This window comes from Drosophila elegans, unplaced genomic scaffold, assembly GCF_018152505.1.
Source record: "Drosophila elegans isolate 14027-0461.03 unplaced genomic scaffold, ASM1815250v1 contig_814, whole genome shotgun sequence".
Lineage (NCBI taxonomy): Eukaryota > Metazoa > Arthropoda > Insecta > Diptera > Drosophilidae > Drosophila > Drosophila elegans.
In genome coordinates, this window is record NW_024546167.1 from 4,066,610 (window position 1) to 4,093,160 (window position 26,551).

Sequence of the window (26,551 nt, forward strand, 5' to 3'; positions counted from 1 at the left end):
ATTTCTTGTTCCTTTTTATCAAAATCCATGATAAATAACTAAAGAATGAGCCAATTTATGGACGATCAACATTAACCGATAACGTTTTGAAAATCAACAACGGAAATAATTGGAAAATGTAAGTAAACTGAGATCTAGAGGAATGTTCGACAAAGTCATTAAATAGCAAGGTGTTTTTCAATAAGAACTTTCGTCATTTCACTATTAAATAGTTGTTCATACTCGATTTAAGCTTGAGGTATTTTTTTCAGTTGCAAAGTTATCAAATTTGTACATGTTTCAACAAGATTAATTGACAAAATTTCAGTTTGGTTTTATTTAAACTAAAATAATATCGATTCCTTAATTCTTAATGCAAAGGAATATGAAATATATGAGCGCAACGCCTTGAAATTGTTTTAAAAAGCTTTTTTTTCTGTTATGTTTTGAAGGCACCAAATGCCAATTTAGGTCAACTTTATTTACTCAAAAATCTATTCATTTGGATACAAAGTGTGTCTTGTTGAAATGTCATATAAATGTTGCAGTAAAATTGAATATTGATGCAAGTGTCGTATATCTACAAAAAGTACAGTTGATTCTCCAAACCAGCGGATGGGCAGCGATTAATGCTTTCGGCCACGAGGAAAGCCAATTTGTGTGCGTACTGGCATACGGCTGGGACCCGCACAGTTCCGGAGAAATTGTAATACATGTGGGTCATCTTGTAGGCGAGAATCTGCAGCCTATCGGCGCTCAGCCCCATGTTGTCGGATATAATGTTGTAGCTGGTGGGCGACACTGTTCCTTGGCGAACGGACTGCGACACCAGGAAGAAATCATAGCGCTCTGGCAAGGTTATTACGTCATCCACCACAGTGCCCGGAAGTGGATTGCGCTTGTTCACAAAGTAGCGCGAGTTGATGCGCTTGGACACGACAATAAAGGCCATGCGACAGCCCTCCACTTTACCAGCCGATTTGTAGATTTCGTCGAGCTTGGCCCTCAGGAACTTAACCTCGGTGTTCACGACTTGGTAGAGCTGGCCATCACCGACGCCATCGCGGAAGAAAAGAATGCGCTCTGGCAAGGTACCGTGATGCTCCCGGTAGGCCTTCAGAGCACACGTCATGTTCAGCGACAGCTGGTCAGACAACTCCTGGCCCTTCATGTGCTCGTTCACCGATGAGTAGAAGCGGCACGACGTCTTCATGTCCATGGTAGCCACCAGGGCGCCAAAGGACTTGTTTTTGTTCTTCGCCGAGTGGCAGACATCGAATCCGACCGTCATCAAACCGCGGACTGGGAGCTCGATGGTCCAGGGAGCACCCATAAGTTTGGCGTTCATCTGGATAACCACCTTGGTGGCAATGGACATAAGACCAGCAGATTTTTCCGCGCGAGGGGCAATCACTTTCAAAGTCACCACTTGCGATGGCACCGGTCTATCCACGCAGGTGCGTTTTTTGATGCAACTATACCTGTTGGCCGAAGGAAAGAGATTTAGCACTTTTACTTCATAGTTTAGACTGCTAGACTTACTTCTCTTCATTCGAAGACTTAATCACAATCATTACAATCTGTGGATCCTTGGCCACGACATTGTCGATTGACTGAGAGTAAGTGCCATTACGGTCGTCCTTAATTTCATCGCTATATAAAAGAGTACATCCATTTAGGAACTCAAATAGTTTTGAAATACTTACTAGCGAGGCTCGGAGATATGCATCTTCATGCCGTTGGCTACACGGATGCACATCTTCACAAACTCCTGGGTCTCGCGCAAGTTTCTGTTCGGAGTAATCACGAACCACCTCTTTATTTCAACGTGACTGAACATAGAGGAGTTGCGGAACTCATTTGTCCAATCGGCGCGACTATCGCAGAGATATCTTTTATTTAGGCCGAACACGATTTTCTCCGGCGGCAGAACGCGAGCAGGGATCTCAACCAAAGCAGAGTCGATTTCTATATGCCAGGACTTCAGAGTTTCGATGCTTTCCTTTGCCGACTTCAAACGCTGGTTGAACACCCGTAAGCGCTCAATGCGGCGATCGGGAGTCAATCGAGTATGTTCGCTCATGGCCTTCATCAACCTAATCAATAGCCCAAGGCAAGTCAACATATAAATTGTTTTGCAAACTGTAATCTAACTTTAAGCATACCGAAAATTGGCGCGCATTGCGTCGGTCATTCCTGTGGCCCGAGCCAGCTCGGGTACAAGCATTATAAGCCGATCCACGCCGCCACGAATATTTTTCTCGGTGGGACGGGACACAACCAGAGGTTGCTTAAAGTCTCGGATTGTGATGTTGTATCGCTGGGAATTTAAAAGTATTTCGAAGCAAATTTAGCGGCCTTTTTTGTGCGAGGTTTACCTTTTTATAGTACTCCACATACGAAATATCTCCCTCCTTGGTATTGAATTTGGATAAAGGCGAGGAATCAAAGTCAACATCATCAACGCGGTAAGTCTTGTTGTTGTAGTCCGTTAACACAACCATACCTGTATTAAATAAATGCAATAAAAAGCATTTACTAAGATTGTACAATTCAAGAGCCCCAAAAACTAACTTACCCATTACTTCACGTTTGAAGGCCGTTTGATAATCGTCATTGTCACGAATAGCCTCGGCTAAAATGTTGTACAAGGTATCAGTTCTCATCACCTTATGGGCTATTTCAGCACAAAGTAGTATATCACTTTCGTGCTGACGAATCGAAGTCTGATATCCGGGCCAGAGTTCCATGCGGTAGTTCTCCAAGTTAATCTATTTAAAATAATTTGAAAAGGGCACATCTAACGAGCCATATGAATGCAAATTTAGTTAGCAAACCTTTGCTTTAGGATCGAAAAAATTGCGCGACACCAGCTGCAAGTCTAAGCCCTCCATGGCTCTGCGCAGAATGAGATTGAGAACCTGGAACTGCTGATTATCGGCTGCCTCAACGGAGCCAACAGCCTTGATTTTGATTTCAAAATTTTCACCAGCACGACTCTTGGTCAGCAGTTCCAGAACATACGGGCTATTTTGCACAGGCTTAAACTGATTTGTACAAAACAAAACAGTACCATCAAATATGTAGCCACCCAAAATGCTTCGATGTTCGGAAACGAGTCCCCTGCGCAAACGCGTATTGTCGACATCCGGCACAAAGTCCACGCGGTACTGGTAGATGCTCCAGTTTGGGCGCTTCAAAAGCTTGAAGTAGTTTGTTTGGACAGTAATTTTCGTACCAGACACTCCATTTTTGGTTACTAGCCCCTGAGGTCGGGAGTGTATCACATCCGTAATTAGGCGACGACCACGAACGGATCCCCTAGGGTCGCCTGGTTTAATTTAAATGACAGACATCTTTAAAGATACAAACAAACATGTAAATATTTAGGACCACTTACTTTCAGAGCTTTGAATTTCAGCCTCGCTAGACTTGGTGTCCAAGCTGCGTTCCGACCTCTGCAAATTACTGGCTGGAGCATCACTGGTTGATCCCTGGCCTCCAGAAGCTTCATTTCTACCCGATTGAGATGAATGAGGAGATTGGCCCTGTACGTGGACATTTTTGTCAAATCAAAGTTATAGTTATGAAATTTGGTTGTGCATGCTAAATAGGCTAAATAGTTCACACAACAAACATTGAATTGCATGTACGGTAGGCGTGCTGAAACTTTAGACGAAATGGCTGGAAAGATATATTTTATCCTTATGCTTCCTTTCTCTTGTTCTTAGTTTGGATTAAAAAAAAAAAAGCCTGTTTTATTTACTGTTCCGATTCCATTTCATACCTAAAGGCAATGTGCGTCACACCACGAGACAATTCTACACGGCCTTGAACCAATTTGTTCCTTTTTAGCTGAGCTCAGCAAACTTGCGCAAACATTTTGTAACAAGCTAACTAAAAAAAGCTAAAAAAGCAATGTTTATTTTGATGCATTTGATCTGCGTGGTCAACATTTCTTCGCCGCATTTCAAAAATGTTCACACAAACATGTACTTTTGCTAATATGGAAGACTCACATACAATTGCAAATTTCCTCGTATTTAATATGATCTTTAAGCATAAGCATGCATCCATGTATTGAATTACTTTAAAATTGCATTGTAAAAACCATATATATAATTGTATGTATGTATATATGCATCCAGAAAACATATCGGTAAATTTAAATGTGTGTATGTATGTACATTATTCTGTACATACATATGTACGCATACAAGTTTTTTCATGAATGGGTCAGAGAGACCAAACACACATATGTACATACATTCGCGAATTAAGATAAATCAAAATAATTATCAGTTAAGAAATGGAGATATGTACATATATAACGAAGCACTATTTAAAAATTTCTAAAGTATGCGGTCTTGACTACTGGGGCACCCGTTTTGCGTTCATTAAAATAATAGCTTTACAAAATCAATCTGTGAATTTAGCATTTTTTTTAGTAATGTAAAGTTCTTACTAGTTGGGGAGCCAAGCCGCGGTTAGCATCTTCGTTGCGCTTTGTCCCGCGACCTCGTCCACGAGCCGTTCCAGTGTTAGGTGGCAAATTCATTTTTCACTTTTATAAATACTTTACTTTTATTTTCACTTTTATAAATACTTTACTCTTATTTTCACTTTTATAAATTCTTTACTTTTATTTTAACTTTAAAATTGGAAGTTTTAAGTTGGATGCTAGTCAACCTTCGCAGACGCCGGCCAGTGAATGAGAGAACGAAAACGTACGGGACCTTTAAAGTTTAAAACCGCCCATGGCTGATATATGTATATTCTGCGGTTATCGAATGGGTTTTTTTTCGATAAGTCCTGCATCTTGGGCCACATTTGCAAAGATTTGCATCTTAGTTGCCTTTTAGAAAATCATTTCAATATCACCTATTTCTTGAACATATTGTAAATAAATTACCATATTAATAACACAGAAACAAACTTTTTCAAACTTTTTCACAATTCCACGATTAATTGTACCTTTCCATGATAATTGGGCAACAATCCCATATAATCATAAATATGTTCCATCGGCTAAGGGTTCCGCGGAATAGTTAAGAACTCAAAAACCAGTTATAAAACCGTTAAAAAACTTTTTTTCTTGGATATCGAAAATAATTAAAGCTAAACAAACAATTTATGGTTTTTAATATTAATTGATTCAAATAAGAAAGAAACCTTCATTTGCTAAGCAAAATTTGTTTAATTGATGCGAGTTCTATTTCAATATATAATATTCCAAATATTTTTATGCGATTAAGTCTTTGAATTGTTGATATTTGGTCAGTTGTTCGTCAGCTGTATAGTCCACACATTTACCTTAAATTAATCATATTTAAATAGAATAAGTATAAGAACAAAATTAACATACTGAAAATAAAATAACTTGCTGTTAATAAGTAGTCAGGGAAAGCGGTGGACTACCATGGTTAAATTTCTTGAACTATTTTTGGGTGTTTCGCGTTTAAATTTACAGAAACCATGTATTTCGTGGCACTGTTTACGAATAAATATTTCAAATTTGATTAACAGCCCGATTTTTTTTTTCTTTTGAAATATGACATTTTCAAAAAATATTGCAATCAATTGTTGTAGATTTTGTTTAAATACACATTTTATTATGTGATTTTTGGGTAAAGTTAATATATTTCGAGAAAAACGAACGCTGGCCTTCTAGCGATTATTTTAAAAAGAGCGGTCAAGTAATTGGGCCGAGTTGGCACTACTTTACATATCCTAAATTCTTTTGATATTTCGAAATGCTCAATGTTATCGATGTGTACATATGCATATGCACTAAATATTTTAGTTTTGTAAATATTTTTATTTGTTGTTTAGCAACTTCGACCTAAATATTCGGAATAAGCGCTTTAAAATAGAAAGATTCTTAAAATTTGAAAATAATCTGAGGTTGGAACCATTCGCAAGTTTATTTCTATTCTTTTTTAGCAAAGATAATAGCAAATGGCTAGAACTTCATATATGTACGATATGTACGGTGGCATTTGAGTTATTGTTATTGCAATTAGAAAACTTTTCTTAGGAAAATAAAACAGTCTATCTATAAATGTCTGTTGAATATTGTTCACAACTAAAGCAGTTAGCTAAATCATTTCTTACTCGGAACAAGCAAAGTGATCTGATTTTTTTTCAGATGATTTTACTAGCTTTTCAACATCAGGTGGTTTCTTGAATGTTTAATATGTCTGAATCTATATGTTTTTCATAGTAAATAATAAATTAATTCAAAATCTCCGATATAGAAACAGAGTATGTATGTAGTTTCGATAAGTACTTTTGGAAACTGAAGAACCATTCCAAAAACCGTGAAAAGAATAAAATGCTATTGATGCTATATATAACATAATCATGATTTGCCAGCGATTTTCACGTCACGTAGAAAGCAACTCTTTGAAAGGATAACCACATTTAACACATTTATACTTTACTTTGTTGTATTTGTGCATTGGGATCTGGGCGTGATGTTATAAAAAAAGTTTCACACACTAGTTTTCTTATTGAAAGTTTCGGCCGTTGGTTCTTTTTTATTAACATTTTAGGTTGAAACACATTATACAAGTCTAAGACTCTAGCTTCACAACGGTCGTCTTCTCGGACACGTACAGACCGTCAAGGAATTTACGGATATCCTTGTTCTTAACGGTGGTGGACTGCTGGATGAGGGCGGCAGATCCGGATACCGACTCGATGTCGTTTCCCTCCACGATGAGCTCGTCCTTCTGGGCAGTCGAGTTGACAACGGTGACGCCAGCGGCCATTTCCACACGACGGATGTACTTCTCGCCCAAGAAGTTACGGATCTCGATGACCGTGTTGTTCTCGGAGGTGACACAGTTGATGGGGAAATGGGCGTACACGGCGCGCATCTTGTACTGGAAGCCGAACGTGACTCCTACGGATAAAGAACAGAATTGGTTAGTTCATAATTAGGGATATTAAACAAATTAGTACAATATTGGGCATTCAGACATTTGTTATGCCCAAGCAACACAAGGTTTTATAAAGAATTGCTTAGGCCTCTTCTGCCTAAACTACAAAAAACTGTGGCATCAACATTTAAAATATTTGCAAGACGGTACGAGTTGTAATTTGTAATGGTACCTTAAAAAAATGGTAATTATTGTTTCCTACAATAACAGTCTGAAAGACTAAAAAAGAAGGCTCAAAAATAAAATCTTTGAAGATTTTAAGGTCGGGAAGCTTAATTCAAAAAATTCTTTAAAATCTCTGGGATCATAGTTTTGCCATGGTTCTACTAAAAAGATTCTGTGTATAAATTTAAAATGGGACCTTAAGGCATGATAACTTTTTTGCTAGTGGGTAGTGGCTTTTAGTCGGAAGGACTATCCGAAAGTTCAAGAAATCTGTGACGATTTGCGAATGGTAATGGTTGGTTTAAAAAAATGTTCAATGCCTCAAGAATCAATAAAGCTCATTCTTAGATCTGTATATAAAGTCGATGCTGTTTCTGGGATACCATTGGTTTTTCTGTTTCCCCGCAACGTTACACACCCTTGATCATGTTCTCGATGTGACTGCAGACGGTGCGCACGGCGGCCAACTCCTTCTTGGTGCCGAACCACTTCTCCACCTTGAGGGTGCGCTTGTCGGGCATGTACATGTCCAGGGCCAAGTGCTTGAAGCTGCGCTTCAGGGTGCCGCGGGTGCCGGTGATGGTCACCACACGGGCCTTCACCGAGGCCTTGATATCCTTGGGGATCTTCACGCACTGGTTGGAATTGATGGTACGCATCTTGATGGCACTGTTGGGAAAACAGACAATTTAGTTTCAATCTAATTTAGGTGGTAGATTAGGAGGAGAGCATTCCAAACTTTGACTCGCACGATTTACTCAGGTTTTGTTTTTTTTTTCTGGTTTAGGTTGCCCCAACACCAGTAAGTGCCGTGGACCTCTTTGGCCGCGTACGTGGAAATCGCCAAGCTTTTCAGGTTTTGTTTATCACAACGGATGTCGCATTTGTAAGAATGCCACACTGCCAATTGGCATTTAGGTAAATCATAAGCGATTCGAAGTTTCAAAACTGCACTTCCTTGACACAAAACTTACGCTCCGTTAGTCCGTCGTTTGAATCAGACAAATTCTGGATGGACTCCTCGCTGCAATATGTTGATTTAATGATATTTTGGGTTAAAATTTCAATAAAAATAAAATGCGGAACACACTACTCACCGGAAACGGGGAAAAGAAAAGAAGGGAAATTTAATGTGGCTGCATGAGGCGCACAAAAGGGGCTAAATTAGAGCGCCATGTGCCGTTTGCGTGCTGTTAACGCCGTCGCAGTGTGCTGTTAAGGGCCGAATATTAGAGTTAATTGGCAGCATTGTAATAACAATTAATGTCTATTTTTGTTCGAAAAGAGGGAAAAATAAAAAAAATATTTAGTTCAGTTCGTTATTTAAATGTTAAGGTGATCGAAATATTAATAAAAAAGTTTATTTTACAATTTTTCAAAAATTTTAAATGGAATGTAAAAAACATTTTAAGAAACACGGCCAAATCACTCTGCAAAAAGTACAAGAGTCGCCACAGTTCCTTGATTTTGATTTTAGAGAACACCACACCTGTTGCGCCAAATAGCTTATCATAGTTCTGTTATCTATTATATATATATATATATATATATATATATATATATATATAGAGCCTCTTTAATGTACGTATTGTAAACTTAGAAATTAAAATGTAATTACTTATTAGTTTTCCTAGCAAACTAACATTTTAAAATGTAAATATAATATATATATTATGGGCAGCACTGAAAAAAATGCCACCACTATCAGAAGGCCTGGGTAGTCAAAAAGAAAACACCGATTACATCGACTGCCCCGCCAAACAACGTAACATTTCCAATCAGAAATATGATTGCTAGGAAAACGATGATTTAACATGACGAGAGGGGTGAGATGGATAAGCATCGATGAAACTCGTGTTTTGAAAACATCGATAACTTCGATGTGGGCATCGATGCTTCCATCACTATTAAAAGGCGGGAGAGTGGGTATATCAGCATCAGCCGGCCAAAATTTGCAGTTTAGTTTTTCTCCCAGCATATTTGTTTTAGTCGTTTTTAAAAGTTTCTTTCGCGCCCGAGTTAGTCCGCCTAGTATAGTTTTAACACGATGTCTGCTCCGCAAGCACAGCTGGACTTTTTCTCGACGGCGGGAAGTATGCTTGAATGGCATGACAATCTGGACAGAAATAAGCCGGGTCTGCTGGAGGTGAGTCCACCGATGCGGATGCCTGTTCGCCTCTCCGAAATCTAAGAACGACTTTCTCCACAGTTGACCGGCGTTAGCCAACATGGACGAGCCACGATGAGTGGTCTCAATGACTACGATTACCAGAGCCTGTCGTTTCTCAAATCGGACGAAACACATAACCTACAACAACTGCGAACGGTGACCAAATCGTCTATTCCCAACGAGATTCTGGAGCACTTCAAGCGTAGGTTTCTCTCTGTTAGGTGGGGACCCTTCTCTCTAATCCCTTGTCCTGAAACCTTGCAGACATCAAATGCCACTGCACCATGGGCCTGTTTCCGGAGATTGGCCGTGCCTGGCTGACCATCGACTCGGAGATCTATATATGGACCTTCAACCAGACGCGCGATGTGGCCTACTACGACGGCCTGAGCCACTTGATCGTTAGCGTTGGCCTGGTGAAACCCAAAGCCGGCGTTTTTGTGCAGGATGTGAAGTACCTTCTGCTGCTCACCACGCCCATCGAGGTCATCGTCCTGGGCGTTACCTTCGACGAGAGTTCGCACAACGAAATGCAGCTGATGAACAGACCGATTTTCGTAATCGGCACCGACAACGTGTCCATCAGCGTCATCAAGGGCACGGACGATGGACGCATTTTCCTGGGCGGTCGCGATGGCTGCCTCTACGAGGTGTTCTACCAGGCGGAGTCCAGTTGGTTCGGCAAGCGCTGCAAGAAGATAAATCTCTCCCAGGGACTGGTCTCCTACATTGTTCCCAGCTTCCTAAAAGTGTTTTCGGTAATTGGATTGACATTGGCATGTGATGAATGCAAAATGTAACACAGTGTACTTTCCTTGCAGGAAGTTGATCCAATCGAACGCATAGAGATCGACAACAGCCGCAAACTACTCTACGTTTTAACGGAGCGCGGTTCCATCGAAGCCTGGGACATCAGTACGGATTACACGAACGCACGAAGGCTGGGACGAATCACCCAGAACGATATTACAAACCAAGCAGTTAGTCTGATCACGTAAGTGCCAGTTTTAACCATAAAAGTTTGCCAAAATGAACTAATATTTATGTGCATTTATATATATATTTTTAGAACTGTGGACCCATCTATTTTCAAAAGTGTCAAGGCCATCTGCCCTTTGAACGCCGACGATGCCGGTAAACTGCATCTTGTGGCCGTGACGCAGTGCGGTGTACGGCTTTATTTCTCCACCACATCGCTAAATGTACAGCAGCAATTCGGTCCAACGGCGGCTTGTACGCAGGCAGAGAGCACAGGATTTGGTCAGTCGGCAACGCAGTCATCACTCTCCGGTGGAGTCGACGCACCGAAGGGACTCTATCTGCTGCATGTGCGCCTGCCGCCCGGCTACACACCGAATGCCACCACCAACAAGCCTAAGCAAGTGCATGCCGCCCACTACACGGAGGGCACCATGCTGATGATCACCACGCAACAGCAGGAGCAGGATCTGCTCTGGTCGGTCAGCTCGGCGCCGTCGGTTAACTTCACCTACCTGGTGGAGTCGACGGCGCTGGAGAGCCTGGATGGAGTGGTTTGGAGCATGGCCGAGGTGCATGAGCCGTCGTCGCCGCTCCTGAAGTCACCGCTGAACAGTGCCCGGCACTCGCGCAAGGTGGCACTGCTTACCAACCAGGGCACACACATCATAGAGCTCCTGAAGATGGTCGACGTCCTGCGACAAATCCTGCTGTCGTGCAATGGTCCGCACCACGAGGAGGTGAAGATGTTCTTCCAGTCGCAGAATCAGCGCGAGGCGTGTGTCACCGCCCTTTTGCTGGCCACCTCGGATAAGTATCGGGGCGGGGACATTGCGTTGTGGGCCACTCAGGCCTTTATGCTGTACGGCGGTGAGCCCTGCTTCCAGCATCCAAAGTTCCTGAATGCCAGTAATCGCAACGTGGCGAATCAAACACTCGGTCCGAATGCGGCGACCGGAAGGGAGCGTCTACCCATGTTTATGTCCACGCCAATGCCGAATAGTGCGGCCAACAGTCCGGTGTCTTATGCTGGAGCGCACTTCAATCAGCCCATCAGTCCAAGTAAGTAATACCAGCCTTTGGATTGCAAAATAGTCGAGTAAAACTTGAATACATTACAGTTGGAAATATGCAACCTTCGCAGGCGGTCAGTAACGAGAACTCGTCGATTGTGTTTTCGGCCAAACACGACGGACTATACTTGTATGTCTCCCGCATGTTGCGTTCCATTTGGCAACTGCGCTGTGTAAACGAGCACTTCTGCTCCAATCTGAGCTATAGCGATTGTGCCCATTTGCAAGCCGACCTGCGATCCTTGCGCAGTTTTCTGGAAGTCCATTCTGTGCATGACATTTCCTGTAAGTTGTACAACAATATAGGTGTAAAAAACGGGCTCTGATCTTTGAATTCCCTATTTCAGCCTCTACTCGAGTGTCGTTTGACCCACATTTGGATAGAACCAATTCCTACAGCACGATTATGATGAACAACACTATGCTGCCGATTCCTGAGCAAAGAATTTTGACCGAACAGGCTCAAGTTGAGGAAAAACGTTCACTTTCTGCTCTTAACCTCTTTGTCAGTAAGTGAAAATTTAGTTTTTAAGTAGTCAGTGTGTTTACTAATTGCCAATTTTAACCAGAACACGCCTGTGAGGTTGTATCACTTTGGAGCATTCTAAACGCGCACTCCTTTCAACTCATTTGCTTGCAACTCAGTCCCGAACATCAGAAGATGTTGAAGTGCTGCACCTTCCGTGATTTACTTCTCACACGTTCTGAGGTCTGCGCATTCCTGATCATCTCACTGATTAATCTGTACCTCAAGGACAAGGCCGGTGTGTCCGAGGTGTCCATGAACTTGCGTGAGAACTGCCCGAATCTCTACAGGCATGAAGATGACGTGACCTACAAGGCCACCGAGTTGTTGATGAATGCCAAGAATTGCACATCCGCCGCCGAAAAGGAGCAGAAGCTGCGAACCACTCTGCAGATGTGCAAGGAAGCTGCTCCAACTCTGCCACTGCATAGTATTTGCCAACAGTTCATTTCCGCTGACTTCTTCGAGGGCGTCATCGAGCTGTCGGCCGTGTGCGCATCAAAGAGCGACCCCGAAGAGGTAGGCGTCCACTTCTACAACAACGGGGAACCAGCTGAAGACCGCGAGGGTTACACTTGCTTCGCCACAAGGTAAGTTAATTTACATTCTTATAATCCTGCATAGGGTTTTGTAATTAAATCAGGATCACTAACCGAATCGATTTGGTCCTTTCCGCCTGTTTATTTGTTTCTGTGTTCTATGCTCTCAGTTTTCCAAAAGTTTTCTCTCTGTGTTATTAATAACAATAAGAGAAAAACAATGAGAAATCAAAAGATTCTATCATATATATATATAGCTGTCAGAATAATATAAAAATGCCAAGAAAATCGTTATAACATTGTTGTCTTTATACATGTACGCATAGAATTATCACATTCAAATGTAAAGGAAAACCATCATAAGTTTAATGTAATTAAAAAGAAATGCACAGAATTTGTTAAGTCTAATTAAAGCCATGACCATTTTTCTCAACTTTTTTTATCTATAAATAATTGTTGGTCATAGAATAAGTGGTTTATGCTTTATAGCTGCCTAAATACCAAAAATTAAATTAATAAGCGCAGTATATATAGTCTATAAAGCAGTTGGTATTAGTTAAAAAAAAGTAAAAATAGTTAAAGAAAGAAATTTTAGGTACCCAGTAAATTAAAATCAATAGATTAAGACTTATTGATATATCTAATGATGCTTTTCTATTAAATAAATAGGTATTTGCTTTGTTCGTTAATTATAATTAACTTGTATAACCATAATTTATAAATGCATATGATAAAAACAATCTACCAACTAATCTTTTGCCTACAGAATGAACTACTACAAGGAAGTGCAACTTATGCTGGACCATATCTACCAGATTGCATGCAACAAGTCGCACATTAAGGACCAAACGCAATCGCCACAACTGAAAAATGGTGCCAAAGCCTCCGATGCGAAAAATGCAGCCAAACAAACGATCCCCAAAATTGTGGCACAGACGCTGCGGGTGAAGGATCCTTTGATCCATGTGACCCTCTACGAATGGTTGCTGTCGCACGACATGCTTAGCGAGCTTTTGGACGTGGTCGAGCCATCGCTGGGCGAGTTCCTGCGACGCAGTGTGTCGCGCAACGGGGAGAACGTGGTGCTGATCGATTTGCTGTGGAAGTATTACGAGAAGAATGGTCATCATTCCCAGGCGGCCCAGATATTGGACAACTTGGCTATGACACGCAGTGAAAACATAACACTGGAACAACGCATCGAGTACTTGGTGCGCGCTGTTATGTGCATGCGAAATGGCAATGTTGGCTCCTCAATTACCAATGGGATATTCCTGAAAGAACTGGAGGACAAGGTGGGATATAAGGAACTAACCGTTGGGATATATATAGTTAATTTAATTTACATTTTTGTAGCTGGATATTGCGCGAGTTCAAAAGACCGTGCTGGTTGCTATGACGGAGCTGGCTCGCAGTAAGCTGGAGGCCGCCACGGCTGTGAAGGAGTTAAACTATGCCCTGTACGATATCACACAGCTTTACCAGCACTTTGCGGAGCCCTTCGACCTCTGGGAGTGCCAGCTGTCCATACTGAACTGCTCGCATCACAACGACCCCCTGCTGATTGAGTCGGTCTGGGGCAACATTATCAACAGCGTGGTGGATGAGCCGGGCTCAACTCACGAACGCAGCACTAGGTTGTTCACGAAGATCGAACTTCTGGTGAGGGAGTACGGCGAATCGGGAGCCTGCTTTCCCTTTGCTTTTCTCATACGAGAACTGGAGATCAAAGCCTGCCAACTGCGACTGCCCGAGGGAATAGTGCCGGAGAAACTGGTGACCATGAATCTGGACGTTGAACTGCTCCTGGAATACTACTCGAGGTATGTCGTAGTCAATTATGTCTTCATTGATCTTAGATTCAAATGGAATATAAGGCAACAAGGGTAATTAAATAAAAACATCTTTCAGAATGATTTCAATGAACGAACGTATTTGGGCAAATGAAGGCAACGAGTGGCATTTGATCCAATCCGCCATTCGAGTGGTCTCCCTCCTGGCAGACAACGCACAATCCATTTGGTACCGCTCAAAGTAAGTGCTGGGATTGGTAAATCAATTAAATTAACTTAACTTAAACTGGTTTTTGTTTCGCAGAAGACGAATTATTGGCAAGGCTCAAGACATAGTAGCCGGCTGTTTAAATATTTGCTACCAAAAGCCCGACACCAACCGACTTCAGCATTCGCTCAAGGAACTTCAAAGCAGACTGCAGCGGTTATTGGTTTAAACTTTAAAGCCTCCCTTTGCGGATTAAAATAATAATTTTAATTGATTTTGAAAATGCTGGACTAGACGTTAAGTTTGACTGAGATATATTTTGTATTTGTAATAAAAGTGTTAAATAAATTGATTTCCCCACAGTGCGATTGTCATTATCAGGATGTGTCCATCATCTTTAGATGCGCTTCCGTTAAGATGCATTTGGTCATGTGGCAGGAGCAGGGCACTGGATGCTCCTCCGTGTTGGGATCCAACAGATCCACCTCCAAATTGTATTTCCGCATATCGGACGCACTGCGCTTCATGGTGATCTGGAAAGCTATGGGTGCCTTCTCCTCCAGCGTCTCGCAGGATTCCTCGGGCAGCACGACGACGCACTGCTTCCAATGTGTGGGCGGGGAATGCGGCGATGTGCTCAGAACTGAATCTTCGCCGGGAAACCGCACATCGAACCAGATGCAAAAGCCCTGGTGGTTGCCCGCCTTCTGGGCCGTCACCACCTCCTTGAACTGGATGCTGTCCAGTTCGTCAGGCTGCACATCCAGCAGATTCATCCAGTGAAAGACGACGCCCTCGTGCAGGAGGTCTGCAGGATTCAGATGCGTAATCTCCGGTCTCGCGGACTTTTGGGCACGCAGTTTGCTGGCAAAAGTGTCCATCTTGATGCCATCCACATTGTGCCAATCGTCGAAGAGCGATGGCACTGAGCAGGGCGCCACGAAGATGGTGCACTCGCTGGGAAAGAGCAGTCCGCCCTCCTTGAGGAACTTGTCCCGGGCCAGGAGCACCGAGTCCAGCATGCCCTCGTGCAGCAGGTAGAAACCCATCCACTCGGACACTATGATGTCCACCTTCTCGGCGTCGGCGGGCAGGACGAATTCCTCGATCCGCGATTGAATCACCTTCACCACGTTGGTCAGGCCATTATCTTCGATCAGATCCAGGGCCACTTTGGTGGCCACATTGGATGCCTCAATGGCGTAGACCAAACGTGCTCCGGCCTTGGCACAAAAGGCGGAAAGGATTCCAGTGCCCGCACCCACATCCATGACGATCTTGTCCTTGAACAAATCCTTATTTCCCAAGATCGCATTGTAGTAGGCCGCTTGTCGCGGCCGATCCTTCAGCATGAGCTCGTGGATCTGCAATAATGGCAATTATCAGCAAAAATTAAGGTAAGTCTTACATACTTACCTCCAGGTTTTCATATTCATCGAAATATGCATTCGCCATTGCTGCAGCGCAGAGTTATCAAAACATTAGCGGATCAGGTGTATTTTTCAAAACAACGTGCTAAAGGCCAGTGTGACCGTCGCTGCTTACCAAGAAATCCGTTGCTTTTAAATTTAATTAAATAAATTTGAATTTTTAATAAAAAAACTAATATTTTTATAATAATTTTGTGGTCTATTACTTAAATTTTCAGTTAGAGTAAGTTATCAATATTGAAACAGAGCAAGAAATTTGTTTTTGGGTAAATAATATATCACAAAGAGTATTTTAGTACAGAATTAAAAATATCTAATTATATATAAAAGAATAAACAATTGCAAACAAAATGTAACTATTTTTTTAAATATGTTAAGAAAGAACATAAGGCTGATAAACCAAGATCATCTTTAAATATGGACATTTCAATGAAATAAAATATAATTGGTTGGTAATTTTTTAAAAATATCAAGAAATATGTTTAATTTTGTTTAAACTAGCTGCTTAAAAAGTATGCGGCAATTAAATGCTTAAAATTCAAGTTAAATTATAACTTAAAATAGTGAAGTTACTACAATTTTGGGAAATGCAGTACTTTCAATCAATTTTCATTATAAAATCATAATTTTATAACAATAATAATAAATTAAATTTTAAGTTAAAAGAAGGGAAGCAAACTTTGGAAGGTTTGTCTTACGCTTACTTAATGCGCTTAAAGATATTAAAAGCTTTGCTTTAAAAATAATATCCTATATTAAATACGCACTTAAGAATACGTTTGTTTGTTTTTAAATATTTTGGCAATTTTGGACATACGCAATCTGGCAACACTCGAATCCGCCAATTTTGCAATCGACGCTTTGACCGCGCCATTTTCAGACCAGAATTTTGCAAGTAGGTGAATAAAGCGGCGTCATTTGACCAAGTCCTAATCAAATCCAATCCGCTGCAGATGCCATCAATCGATTGCGACGACATTCCAGCTGCCAAGAAGATGAAGATCGACAATTGCGTCCTAAAATTCGCCAAGCTGACCGAAAATGCCCTTGCGCCGGTGAGGGGATCCGCCAAGGCGGCGGGAGTGGACCTACGGAGCGCCTACGACCTGGTGGTTCCCGCCCGGGGCAAGGCCATTGTGAAGACCGACCTGCAGGTGCAGGTTCCGGAGGGCTCCTACGGCCGCGTTGCTCCACGCTCTGGACTGGCCGTGAAGAACTTCATCGATGTGGGCGCCGGCGTGGTGGACGAGGATTACCGCGGCAACCTCGGCGTCGTGCTCTTCAATCACTCGGACGTGGACTTCGAGGTGAAGCGCGGCGATCGCATCGCCCAGTTCATTTGCGAGCGCATCTTCTATCCGGAACTGGAGCTCGTGGACAAACTGGAGGACACCGAACGCGGCGAGGCAGGATTCGGCTCCACCGGCGTTAAGGATCTGCCGGCGGCCAAGGCGCAGAACGGCAACGGCGAAAAGGCTGCTGAACCGGAGGCTGCTGCTCCCGCTACCACTACCGCTCCCATTGCCACGTAGTGGAGAATCTATGATAATGTTAGGGCACATCGTACTTTGGGCCAACACTTTCTAGGCCCTTCATTTCCATAATACAAGAGTTCCATTAAGTATACAATGTATAAGTTTGCCAAATAAAGGCAGCCAGTTTACCAATGAATATCCAATACTGTCTATTATTTGCTTCTCTTTTGATGATGATATAGATGTTAAAAGCTTTGTACCTCAAAGTACCAAACATTTGTTTCAATCGTTATTTTTTTTACAAGAATGAAGTTACTAGCGATTTAGGCGCTCTTGTGTGCGGTATAACATCACATTACAAGATGTTATCAAAGTAGAAATGATGATGCGGGTGGCCAAATAGAATTCATTAAAAAAAGTTATAATAGGGTTATCAGTAGTCATCAATCTTTGGATACAAATTATGTTCTTTAAACAAACATTTCATTAAGCTTAAATAAAATAATGGTTCTCGGAAACTAATTATTTGATTCTGTTTTTGCATTATCAAATAACCAGTTATAACACTGGCAGCAAGTTGATGTGTTAAAGTCGGTTTAAACTCTACATAAAATAATTAAGTTACTAAATTTTGGAAAAGTCAGAACACGTCTTGCACTACTCTGCTTAGCGTATAACTAAATCGTTTGAAAATCTAACCTCTTCAGAAAGCACAAATAAAGTATTTAGTAATTCACAGAGGTAAAACTATTGAGAACGTAATAGCAAATAATAAATATATAGAAATGTATAAATTGTGAAGCTTCTAAAAATTTGAGAAACCTTTGATTGATTTTCTTACCTTCAAAAGATTAAATGCTCCTGTCTGTCCTTAAGATTTTTGCAACCTCAAAGGTTTAATTGTAAAGTTATTTGGTTAGTAGGTCCTAAGTTATTTTGCAATCCGATCTCTATCTCTAACTACGAACTTTTTTTAATGACAATCGACACAAATTGTTGATTTGTTTTAATTAGTTCCTTGTAAATATATGAATTCGGTGGTAACATTTTATGTTTTCCCTTTTCTTAACTTTAATAATACATTTATAACAATAAGAATATATAATTAAGGGCATGGTAGGTTAGAATTTGGTGTTAACTCTATTACCGACTGAACTTAAAAACTCAGAAGTGCGGAATAGTTTACTGGTAAAAGGCAGACTCAACTCTCGTATCTCAAATCAAGGAGTAGCTGTAGAGAAGAAAAGCAGTTGGGAATCTGAAAAAAAAGCAGAAGGGGTCGAGCGACTGGGCTTAATGGGCTTTTTAGAGGCTAGGGATACTTGAACCGGACGGGCGCAGTGAGTTATGACCAAGTAATGAGAGCCAAGAAGCGCCAATGGATGGATGGCCCACAATATCAGCTCGCGTGTCTCAAGTGCATTGCTGCACAATTTACGCGGCCGATTTTAATAAATTCAATGACTCCAATTTGTAATTAGACGCTGGAGGTGCGCTGCGTGCTTTTAATTGTTTTGCAGCCATCCTTGGTTGCCTTTTGGCGCAACGGTTACGCTTGACCCGCGACGCATCGAGCGGTCCGGAGGTCATCCGCGTGCCCATAACGCCCCAGAAAGTGGCGTCCGATGCCCAGGGAGCTTCAATTTGCAACTTGCAACTGGCCACTTATTCCCCGACACTTGGTTTTTGTTTGTATGATAACTGGTATAATTTATTTGCTTCAGCTTGTGAAAAATAGCTATAGTTCATTAAATGTATATAATAAATCAAGTTCATTCTCATTCCTATTTTGTAGAAATATGTTTCTGCTTTTCTTTAAGTTCATTGCATACGGCCTAAGTGTTAGAAAATTATATTTCTGTCTCTCTTTATGACTTACAACTAATTAAATAAACAATATGTACAATGGAGCTATAAAATACGTTCTCTATTTGCTTGTTTCTTGTTGTTTTCTTTTTCTTTTTTTTTGTGTATGTTGTGTGGTGTGTGTTTCAAGTCTTGGAGCTCTTAAAAGGATGCATATAGTTCTAAAAGTTGAATTTTGAATTCCTTTGTGCATGGCCGCAGAAAAAGTAAACATAAATTAATCAAAAATTTGAACAAAGCCTTGTGGGGTTCAACAATTCAGCTGTATCGTAGGTTATACAAAATAAATAGCCTTTTACATCAATTTGCAAAACAATAAAATTGAATTTTTAAGTTTGCTTCACATTTCGCGGAATTCTATTAAATATATATTTACTGACTAGCAGTTAAAAACGAAAAAAAGTCATAGAAATAAATAAAATCAATGCAAAATGCGCTTTGCACTTAAGTACGTAAACGAAATGTCTCTCAATAAATTGACTAATAAATTGATTAATATTATACAAATATGATTTGTGTGTGTGCAAATGGAAGACTTTGCGATTATTGTTGTTGTCACTTAAAGTTTACAACTTTAGCTAGCCATTAAATTACATATTTATTGTTTAATTTATACAATAGGGTATTCTCTTCAATCTGATTTGCTTCTGTGTGGGTGTGGGTGTGTGTGTTTGTTTTTTTTTTTCTTTTTTGTTGAAAGCTCATTTGGTACAGCAATTTTGCAGTTGAAATGCAATTTATTTAGCATAAATATGTATGTGGAGCGCATTTAACTAGCTGGCATCGTGCAGACCGCTGCACGGCAACACTGGCAGCAACATGTTGCTGCTGGGCGAGCTGGCTGTTGCTGGCGTAGCTGCAATATCGCTGCCCTGATTGCTGTTGCTGTTGCTGTTGTTACTGCTGCTGCTGCCGTTGCTGCCGCCATTAAAGATCTCCGACTTAATGCTGCAACTAGTTGTGGCTGCTGCTGCTGCTGCTGCTGTTGTTGCTGCTGGTGTTGCTGATGCTGCCCCACCCGTTTGCAATGCCAGCATTTGTTGCGCCTGCGCAACGCATGCAACACACGGGCACGGCCCGCCCAATTTCTTCGCCAATATGGAGCGCAGCTTGAGAGCCGGCCCCAGCTTCATGCCCAGCGAGTTGACCAAATGATCCTCGGTTAAGAGCGGCAGGCCAGTGCCATCGATGGACTGATCACGAAACGACTGCAACGAAAAGAGCGAGCCAAAGAGCGAATTAGTGGGGTGTCTTGGGAAGAGTCGGCAGATTAATGTGCAACGTGACCACCTGCACGGTGGTTTCAAAGGGCTCAAAAAGGGTTTATAACTTGTTCCAGATTTATGTTTTAAAGTGCGGGAACTATTGCACTTATTTATTGATACAAAACATTTCTTGCCGAATATTTCAATAAATATAAATATAAAAAAATCTTTTTAATACTTTTTACATTTTCCTTTCACAGATTAAAAATAAAGTTTATAGCAACCCTCTTTATGAAGGCGTTTTTCAAAAAATTAATATAAATATAAGGTATTGTTACTGGCACATTTATATATTTTTAATTACAAAAAAATATATTTTATTTGCAATATATTTTAAAGTGGTGCTAAGAAATAAAGTGGATACCAAAATCTTTCATAGTGTTCATTTAAGAAATGAATATGGTACTGCTATTTATACTGGCAATTTAAAAAGTATTGGCCATGTTTGATATAAATAATAATAAATATTTATAAATATATTTCAATGTCCAAATATTTGCGACAATGCCAACTATCAACCTAAATAAGTGAACATTTTGCCACATTTTGAACCACCATCTGCAAGAAGACTTTGGCACAGGGCAACCTGTATTTTTCTTCAATCTTCGCTCTGTTCTGAGTTTGTGTGTGTGTGTGTGTGTGTACTTGTGATTAATGCGCGGCTTTTAAAATTGTTAATGAAAAACGATTTTAGCCAAAGCTGCCTCAGTTGGCTGCCGCTCGCTGCAGTAGCATTTTCATATTTGCAACGCACGATCGATTGAAAGTGGGCAGAGAGTGGGCACCCCTGTCCATTCTCCATTCTCCATCACCGATTTCCCCCATCCTCTGAGCTGATCTCCACTGCCACGCCCCCTGCTGCTGCTGTTGCTGTTGCTGCTGCTGCTGCGAACTCCCCTTTGGGCAAAACGAAGCTCGCGCCACATGAGATTTCTATTATAGATTGGCCCTGATTGAATTCCACGTAGCTCTCTTCAACGGGGGCCCAACCTGTTTCGGCGGCAGCTGCTGATGTTGTTGCTGCACCGCTGCAACTTGGACTAACAACTGCCACTGTTTTTTTGCCCACCATCCCACCTCTACGCCCCTCTCCGCCAAACGCCCCCCGTTAGCTGAAGCCCCTCGCTTTGGACACGCCTTTATCGGGCAGCCCCTTTTTATGGGCGAGGGCAGGCACGGCCAAAATCGATTCGATTCCGGCCATCTCTATATATAAGGGAGGGTCGGCCAGCCCGGGCAGCTCAGCAGCGTTGCAGCGATGTGGCGGATGAGGACACGGCTACTCACCGGCTACCTGGTCCTGCTGGCCCTGGGCCATCTGGCCACGGAGCACGGCGTTGTGGGCCAGAAGTACTACATGAACTTTGCCTTCAACAACAACAATCCGGACGCAGAGGGTGGCGGCGGTCCGGTTCCCGGTGGCGGGCCCGGTGGCCAAGAGGGTCCGCCCCATACGGACGGGGAAGACAGTGGTACGCCAGATGGCCCACCCGGAGAAAATCCTGATGCGCCAGCTGACACAAGTCGTGGGGAAAGCGGAAGCGGCGATAGCGACGGCGAATCCAATGATAATGATGATAATGAAAACTCGGACAACGACAGCAACGACAGCAACGACAGCAACGACAGCTCTGGGAATTCCGGAAGTCAGAACGACAGCGAAGATGAAACGAATGATGGTCATGATGATGACAATGATGACAGCGACAGCAAGGATAGCAAGGATCGGCGCATAAAGGCGGAGGAAAGCGAGCGGAGCCAGGAGGGAAATAATCGAGGCGATCACAGCCATCACAGTAGCTACGAGATCAGCATCGACGACAGTTTCGGCGGGCGGTACGTGCGGTCCATTTACGAGAGCAGCGAGAGCCACGGCCACTCCGGCAGCAAGGCGGGCTCCAATCAGCGGGACAGTGGACCCGGACCCCAAGATAGCAGCGCGGAGGAGGTACCTAGTAATACGGCGGATCCTAGAGCTCCAGACGATGACTACGAGGAAATGTAACACCACCACCGTTGGAGAGCCAGCAGTAAGTCCCCGATTGTTGCCCCCAAGGATCTTGTCCAGCTGACTGTTTGCCTTGTTTGCTTTTCCCCAAAAAACAGAGAGAGGTCCGTTTGAAGAACTTTTGGAAGACGCGCAGCCACTTCAATTCAGTTAATCACCTAAATGCCAATAAAATTTAAATACCAACAAAGTTTTTATTCATGGGTTTAACATTTAAGGGGGCCTTTAGTCAGGTACAACTTGAAGGCTATGGCCTTAAAGTCTTTACAACAGTATATATTGCTTATGGTCAATGAGATTTCTGTTATAGCACATAACATTTTTTTCAGAAGTAAAGAAGACAAAGTCTTTAAAATTGTAAATGAATAAAATATATTGGCTTATAAGATTTTTTATTTAATGCTTTGTAATTTGGTCAAAAGTTTGTAAATCAGACATGATTTTACGACTACCTTCGTGCAAACTCTGTAATATGAACGATCTGACCAATTTGAAATATCAAAAACAAAAGCTGCTCGTTTCATTTCACTCATTTTCAAATTTATTTATTTACAAATTTAACTATTATATTTTTATTTTTTGAGTGTCTATTATATTATTTAAACTTAATCACAAAAAAAATGTGTATAATATTTTTTTCGTTCCATCATTTATTTGAGAAGACTAGAAATTTAAATGAATTAAAAATCTATAATATTATCAAAGGTGTTTTAATGTCCATTTCCGGATTTAACCTTACTCACTAGACGTATAAAAAATGTAATCTGTGAAATCAATTAGGAATACACCGCCATAAGCATTGTCATTTGTTGGGCACATCGAATCTTATGGAAATTAATTAGCAACACATTCAAAATCAGAATGTACGGAAAACTATTAATGAAATTGGTCACAAGCCAATGAAGCGAGGGTATATAGGGAACCCAGGTGCCATAGACGGACCTTCACTCTGGTTTTGGTGAAGCTAAAGGGCATAGCCATGCTGATTTCCTGCCTGTGGACAACTCTCCCGTGGATTGTCCTAGGCCAGACGTACTACATGAGCTTTGTTTTCAACAACTACGGCCCCTCGAGAGTGAGTGCACCACAACTTGGGCTTAACGGCTCACAAAACGAGGAATTGGGGGGAGGAAATCCAAAGGCCAGCTCGCCGGAGGAAACTCTTGAGGTCAGTTCGTTGGAGCATTCAATGGAGTCCAAACATAGCTCAGTGGCCAGTAAAAAACACAAGGAAATGGAAACTCTTGAGCTGAGTTCTGTTGACCATTCGCGGGAGACTCATTTTAACTTAAAACCCGGTGTAGATAGTATGGACTCCAGTGATTCCGACGATACGTGGATATGGTCAACAACTTCAAAGAAACGGTCTACAACTTCAACGAGTAAAAAGATGAAAACAAAGACCACGACAAATGAAACTCCTGAAACACCAACTGAAATCACCACAGATTCTACAATGGTGACTGCAGTGGATAAAGGGAAAACTGAAGACTTGTCCGCGGAACTCCCTAAAGAACTTAACATAGAGCTGCCCGAAGAAATCGCGGATGTCACTGAGGCACCTTTAACAGATCAAACGGAGATTGAAACATTTACCGATACCTTCACCAAAGATCAGGCTGAAAAAGAGATGGATTTAACAAACATATCAGCAAGGACTTGGGAAGTGGTAACACCCCATCCCGCCGAATTCTTCGATTATCCACAGGCCGAGTGTCAAGAGGACATGGATCTGCACGAGGTGTTTGGGATAAGTCTCGAACGAGATCGGGGATTGCCCACCAAGGTATTGTGTACCTTCAAAAACAGCTGGGGTGGACCTTGGCTGCTGATGACGCGCATTGAGCTGCCCGTTCGCATTCATCTGCGCCACTGGTACTTTGGCTATGTGACGCCGGACTACAAGGACATGAACATCAACTTCCTGGCCCTGGCCCACATCATGAACTCCATGCGTACGGCCATGCTGATCATCGGCCAGGACAGCGACAACAAGTTGGTCTACAATCTGTACGACGATGTGGTCATCTCGGCCTTCAACGATCTGTTCATGATGCGCAAGGCCGAGTTGGTGGAGGCCAACACCACCGAACTGCTGTTCGTGTCCGTGGGCAAGGTGATGAGTTCGTATGCAGGACGCAATAGATCGTGTCCCTTACAGGTGCTCGGCAGCTGGTGGGGTCGCCATTCGGTTCAAGAAATGTATGAAGGATTTTTCTGGTAAGTATATGTAACCTTGTCCGTTTGTCTGTCCGTGTGTCCGGATAAGAGTCAAAATCTCGAAAACCAATTAAAAATATCATTCCGTCTTATTTCCTTTTTTACTCTCCGAAAAGTAAGAATCTATTTTATAAACCCTTATCCCCTTCAATTTGCAGTGTCTTTCCCACGGATCGGGACGTCTCCAGACCTGGCTATGTGGCAATTTTTATCAAGCCCAGCTTATTTTTGGCAAACCATACAGCCTTTTACAACAGACCCATCACCACCCGACGGCCCTGGACATCCAACGTCAGTGCTAAGTTACTAAATGGAACTGTGAACAAATCGCCGCAGTATAAAAAAGACAAACTAACAGAGTGGGAACATAACAAGATGGCTGTGAACAAGGAGCTTTCCCGCCGCGCAAGGATCTTTGAGGCCATCGATAGACTGCGGTGGCAGGAGGCCAAGCGTCACAGGGGATTGAGGTAGCAGATCGAGGGGGTCTAGTTTAAGGGTCACCAACTCGGGATGGGTTTTCTCCATTACTCAAAAGAGAGAATAACTTAGGCTTAGCTGCTTTTTAAGTACTAAATCACTCATATGTTTAAGCTAATAAATACGGTTTGAAGTTGTGTTCAAGTTTTGTTTTACCCAACGAAATGAAAAATAAATTCCTTCTTTCTCTAGAGATGTACATAACCAAGATAAATACTTATCATAATAAGTAAGATTGAATAGAAAGTTTGAGGAGAATTTAAAATAGTTTTCTAATGTTTCGATTAGGCTAGGTATAAATTACCACTTGTAACCCTTTCCCACAATGTTATTTTAACCATCAGGGGAAAAAAAAACTTAAACGAGCTAAAGCCTAAGCAGAGACCAAGTTATGACCGGAAATTGGTGGCTTTTACTCCTATGGGCAGCTCTTGGACTCTGTCATAATCTTACGCGGACAACGCAGAGCTAAAAAATAAATAGAGGGAATGGGAGGGGCGGAGACTTTGATTTGGGTGGCTCTGTGGTTATGGTTATGGTCAGCCAAGTGCATTCTAAATTCTGTGCCAATAATTGACAGAGGCAACAATAGCAACAACAAGTTGGCATTAACTAGAGCCCAGGAAATGGCCAGAAAGCTAGAAAAAGTGCACAACTTGGCCAACAATAACAATACGGGCCAAAAACAGATTTGAATTGTGGGTCTCTCAGGCTCGGCTCTTGACTTTGAACTCCTTTGGATACCAAACAGCAACAAAAAAGTGGAAAAGTGGAAAAGACCAGGGCCGAGGCCATCTGCAGATCCATACACGCAATGTAATTGGACTTCAGGTCTCGGGTCTCCGTTCAGTTGAAGGCAATTTAAGACAACACAGGTCGCTTGGAAAATGGATGGAAAATATGGAAATATGCAAATCATTTGGCTGCATCAAACAAAAGACTTTGTTAGCGTTAGTTCAGTTTGATATAAATTCACCACACAATATTAATGAAAGCCAAATGTTTGGAGCATCGAATTTCAAGGTTTGATGACTTTTGCAGCTCATATCTATTTATCAGCACACAAAAGAAACACGCTTTTTGATTGAATATTTACACAAGCCCAAGAATTTGCAAATATTTGCCATGAAGACAAAGTGTTCTGAACCTTAGACACGTGAGATTCGTATCTTAGAGTTCCACCCAAAATCCAAATCGAAATTGAAGACATCGTCTTCAATCTAATTAAACTTTATAGTTCAAGTTTGCCTTTTTTGCCTGCTTGGGGTTTCCATCGCGGTGAGAGAAGTGATGGTGACCTGAGTTGACCATGGACAGATGGTTAAATATCAATGAATGTCCAAGATCAATTTGCATACGTAGCCGAATGATCCGTCAAAAGTTCGCTTCGTTTTGATCACGAACTTGGGCCTGGTTCAAGCCAAAGAACTCG

The 26,551-nt window shown here is 41.9% G+C and overlaps 8 protein-coding genes across 11 annotated transcripts in view; 4 read left to right on the forward strand and 4 right to left on the reverse strand.

Moving 5' to 3' along the window:
- Positions 1–407: 407 nt before the first annotated feature.
- Positions 408–4,741, reverse strand: LOC108134534 (protein aubergine). Its single transcript, XM_017254880.2, has 9 exons — positions 4,445–4,741; positions 3,380–3,527; positions 2,817–3,310; positions 2,558–2,750; positions 2,358–2,485; positions 2,145–2,299; positions 1,686–2,075; positions 1,522–1,632; positions 408–1,460 (listed from the first exon to the last, which is right to left on the reverse strand). The coding sequence occupies exons 1-9, from the start codon at positions 4,535–4,537 to the stop codon at positions 560–562; spliced, it is 2,613 nt and encodes an 870-aa protein (XP_017110369.1). The 5' UTR covers positions 4,538–4,741; the 3' UTR covers positions 408–559.
- Positions 4,742–6,483: 1,742 nt separating this feature from the next.
- LOC108134535 (60S ribosomal protein L9) lies at positions 6,484–8,101 on the reverse strand. The gene is made up of 3 exons (XM_017254882.2): positions 8,065–8,101; positions 7,507–7,757; positions 6,484–6,886 (listed from the first exon to the last, which is right to left on the reverse strand). Exons 2-3 carry the CDS (start codon positions 7,745–7,747, stop codon positions 6,555–6,557), a joined length of 573 nt encoding a protein of 190 aa, XP_017110371.1. The 5' UTR covers positions 7,748–7,757; positions 8,065–8,101; the 3' UTR covers positions 6,484–6,554.
- An 889-nt stretch (positions 8,102–8,990) lies between these two features.
- Positions 8,991–14,737, forward strand: LOC108134513 (nuclear pore complex protein Nup154). Its single transcript, XM_017254851.2, has 12 exons — positions 8,991–9,234; positions 9,298–9,460; positions 9,523–10,016; positions 10,080–10,252; positions 10,328–11,298; positions 11,358–11,594; positions 11,657–11,818; positions 11,879–12,425; positions 13,141–13,669; positions 13,731–14,197; positions 14,286–14,408; positions 14,472–14,737. Exons 1-12 carry the CDS (start codon positions 9,136–9,138, stop codon positions 14,602–14,604), a joined length of 4,098 nt encoding a protein of 1,365 aa, XP_017110340.1. The 5' UTR covers positions 8,991–9,135; the 3' UTR covers positions 14,605–14,737.
- Positions 14,673–15,903, reverse strand: LOC108134514 (probable protein arginine N-methyltransferase 6). The gene is made up of 2 exons (XM_017254852.2): positions 15,792–15,903; positions 14,673–15,739 (listed from the first exon to the last, which is right to left on the reverse strand). The coding sequence occupies exons 1-2, from the start codon at positions 15,828–15,830 to the stop codon at positions 14,753–14,755; spliced, it is 1,026 nt and encodes a 341-aa protein (XP_017110341.1). The 5' UTR covers positions 15,831–15,903; the 3' UTR covers positions 14,673–14,752.
- A 702-nt stretch (positions 15,904–16,605) lies between these two features.
- On the forward strand, positions 16,606–17,476 carry LOC108134474 (deoxyuridine 5'-triphosphate nucleotidohydrolase). The gene is made up of 2 exons (XM_017254787.2): positions 16,606–16,700; positions 16,759–17,476. Exon 2 carries the CDS (start codon positions 16,759–16,761, stop codon positions 17,335–17,337), a length of 579 nt encoding a protein of 192 aa, XP_017110276.1. The 5' UTR covers positions 16,606–16,700; the 3' UTR covers positions 17,338–17,476.
- A 1,483-nt stretch (positions 17,477–18,959) lies between these two features.
- The window catches only part of LOC108134499 (pneumococcal serine-rich repeat protein), a 64,450-nt gene continuing 56,858 nt past the window's right edge, over positions 18,960–26,551 (reverse strand). For all 4 annotated transcript variants that reach the window (XM_017254825.2, XM_017254823.2, XM_041710597.1 and 1 more), the window contains exon 7: positions 18,960–20,354. In XM_017254825.2, coding sequence (XP_017110314.1) covers positions 19,920–20,354 — 435 coding nt within the window. In that variant the 3' untranslated portion in view covers positions 18,960–19,919. The remainder of the gene's footprint in view (positions 20,355–26,551) is intronic.
- On the forward strand, positions 21,670–22,605 carry LOC108134500 (accessory gland protein Acp32CD). Its single transcript, XM_017254826.2, has 2 exons — positions 21,670–22,441; positions 22,518–22,605. The coding sequence occupies exon 1, from the start codon at positions 21,670–21,672 to the stop codon at positions 22,414–22,416; it is 747 nt and encodes a 248-aa protein (XP_017110315.1). The 3' UTR covers positions 22,417–22,441; positions 22,518–22,605.
- Positions 23,399–25,113, forward strand: LOC108150738. Its single transcript, XM_041710251.1, has 3 exons — positions 23,399–23,968; positions 24,050–24,639; positions 24,798–25,113. Exons 1-3 carry the CDS (start codon positions 23,399–23,401, stop codon positions 25,111–25,113), a joined length of 1,476 nt encoding a protein of 491 aa, XP_041566185.1.

Coding starts and splice junctions, on each gene's coding strand:
- LOC108134535 (XM_017254882.2), bottom strand. CDS start 7,747: ATGCGTACCATCAATTCCAACCAGTGCGTGAAGATCCCCAAGGATATC. Junction 6,887..7,506: donor CATCGAGAACATGATCAAGG/GTGTGTAACGTT, acceptor CTTTATCCGTAG/GAGTCACGTTCGGCTTCCAG.
- LOC108134513 (XM_017254851.2), top strand. CDS start 9,136: ATGTCTGCTCCGCAAGCACAGCTGGACTTTTTCTCGACGGCGGGAAGT. Junction 9,461..9,522: donor GATTCTGGAGCACTTCAAGC/GTAGGTTTCTCT, acceptor GAAACCTTGCAG/ACATCAAATGCCACTGCACC. Junction 10,017..10,079: donor GCTTCCTAAAAGTGTTTTCG/GTAATTGGATTG, acceptor CTTTCCTTGCAG/GAAGTTGATCCAATCGAACG.
- LOC108134534 (XM_017254880.2), bottom strand. CDS start 4,537: ATGAATTTGCCACCTAACACTGGAACGGCTCGTGGACGAGGTCGCGGG. Junction 2,300..2,357: donor ATGTGGAGTACTATAAAAAG/GTAAACCTCGCA, acceptor TTAAATTCCCAG/CGATACAACATCACAATCCG. Junction 1,633..1,685: donor CATATCTCCGAGCCTCGCTA/GTAAGTATTTCA, acceptor TCTTTTATATAG/CGATGAAATTAAGGACGACC.
- LOC108150738 (XM_041710251.1), top strand. CDS start 23,399: ATGCTGATTTCCTGCCTGTGGACAACTCTCCCGTGGATTGTCCTAGGC. Junction 23,969..24,049: donor TGCCCGAAGAAATCGCGGAT/GTCACTGAGGCA, acceptor GCTGAAAAAGAG/ATGGATTTAACAAACATATC. Junction 24,640..24,797: donor ATGTATGAAGGATTTTTCTG/GTAAGTATATGT, acceptor TTCAATTTGCAG/TGTCTTTCCCACGGATCGGG.
- LOC108134474 (XM_017254787.2), top strand. CDS start 16,759: ATGCCATCAATCGATTGCGACGACATTCCAGCTGCCAAGAAGATGAAG.
- LOC108134514 (XM_017254852.2), bottom strand. CDS start 15,830: ATGGCGAATGCATATTTCGATGAATATGAAAACCTGGAG. Junction 15,740..15,791: donor ATGAATATGAAAACCTGGAG/GTAAGTATGTAA, acceptor CCATTATTGCAG/ATCCACGAGCTCATGCTGAA.
- LOC108134500 (XM_017254826.2), top strand. CDS start 21,670: ATGTGGCGGATGAGGACACGGCTACTCACCGGCTACCTGGTCCTGCTG.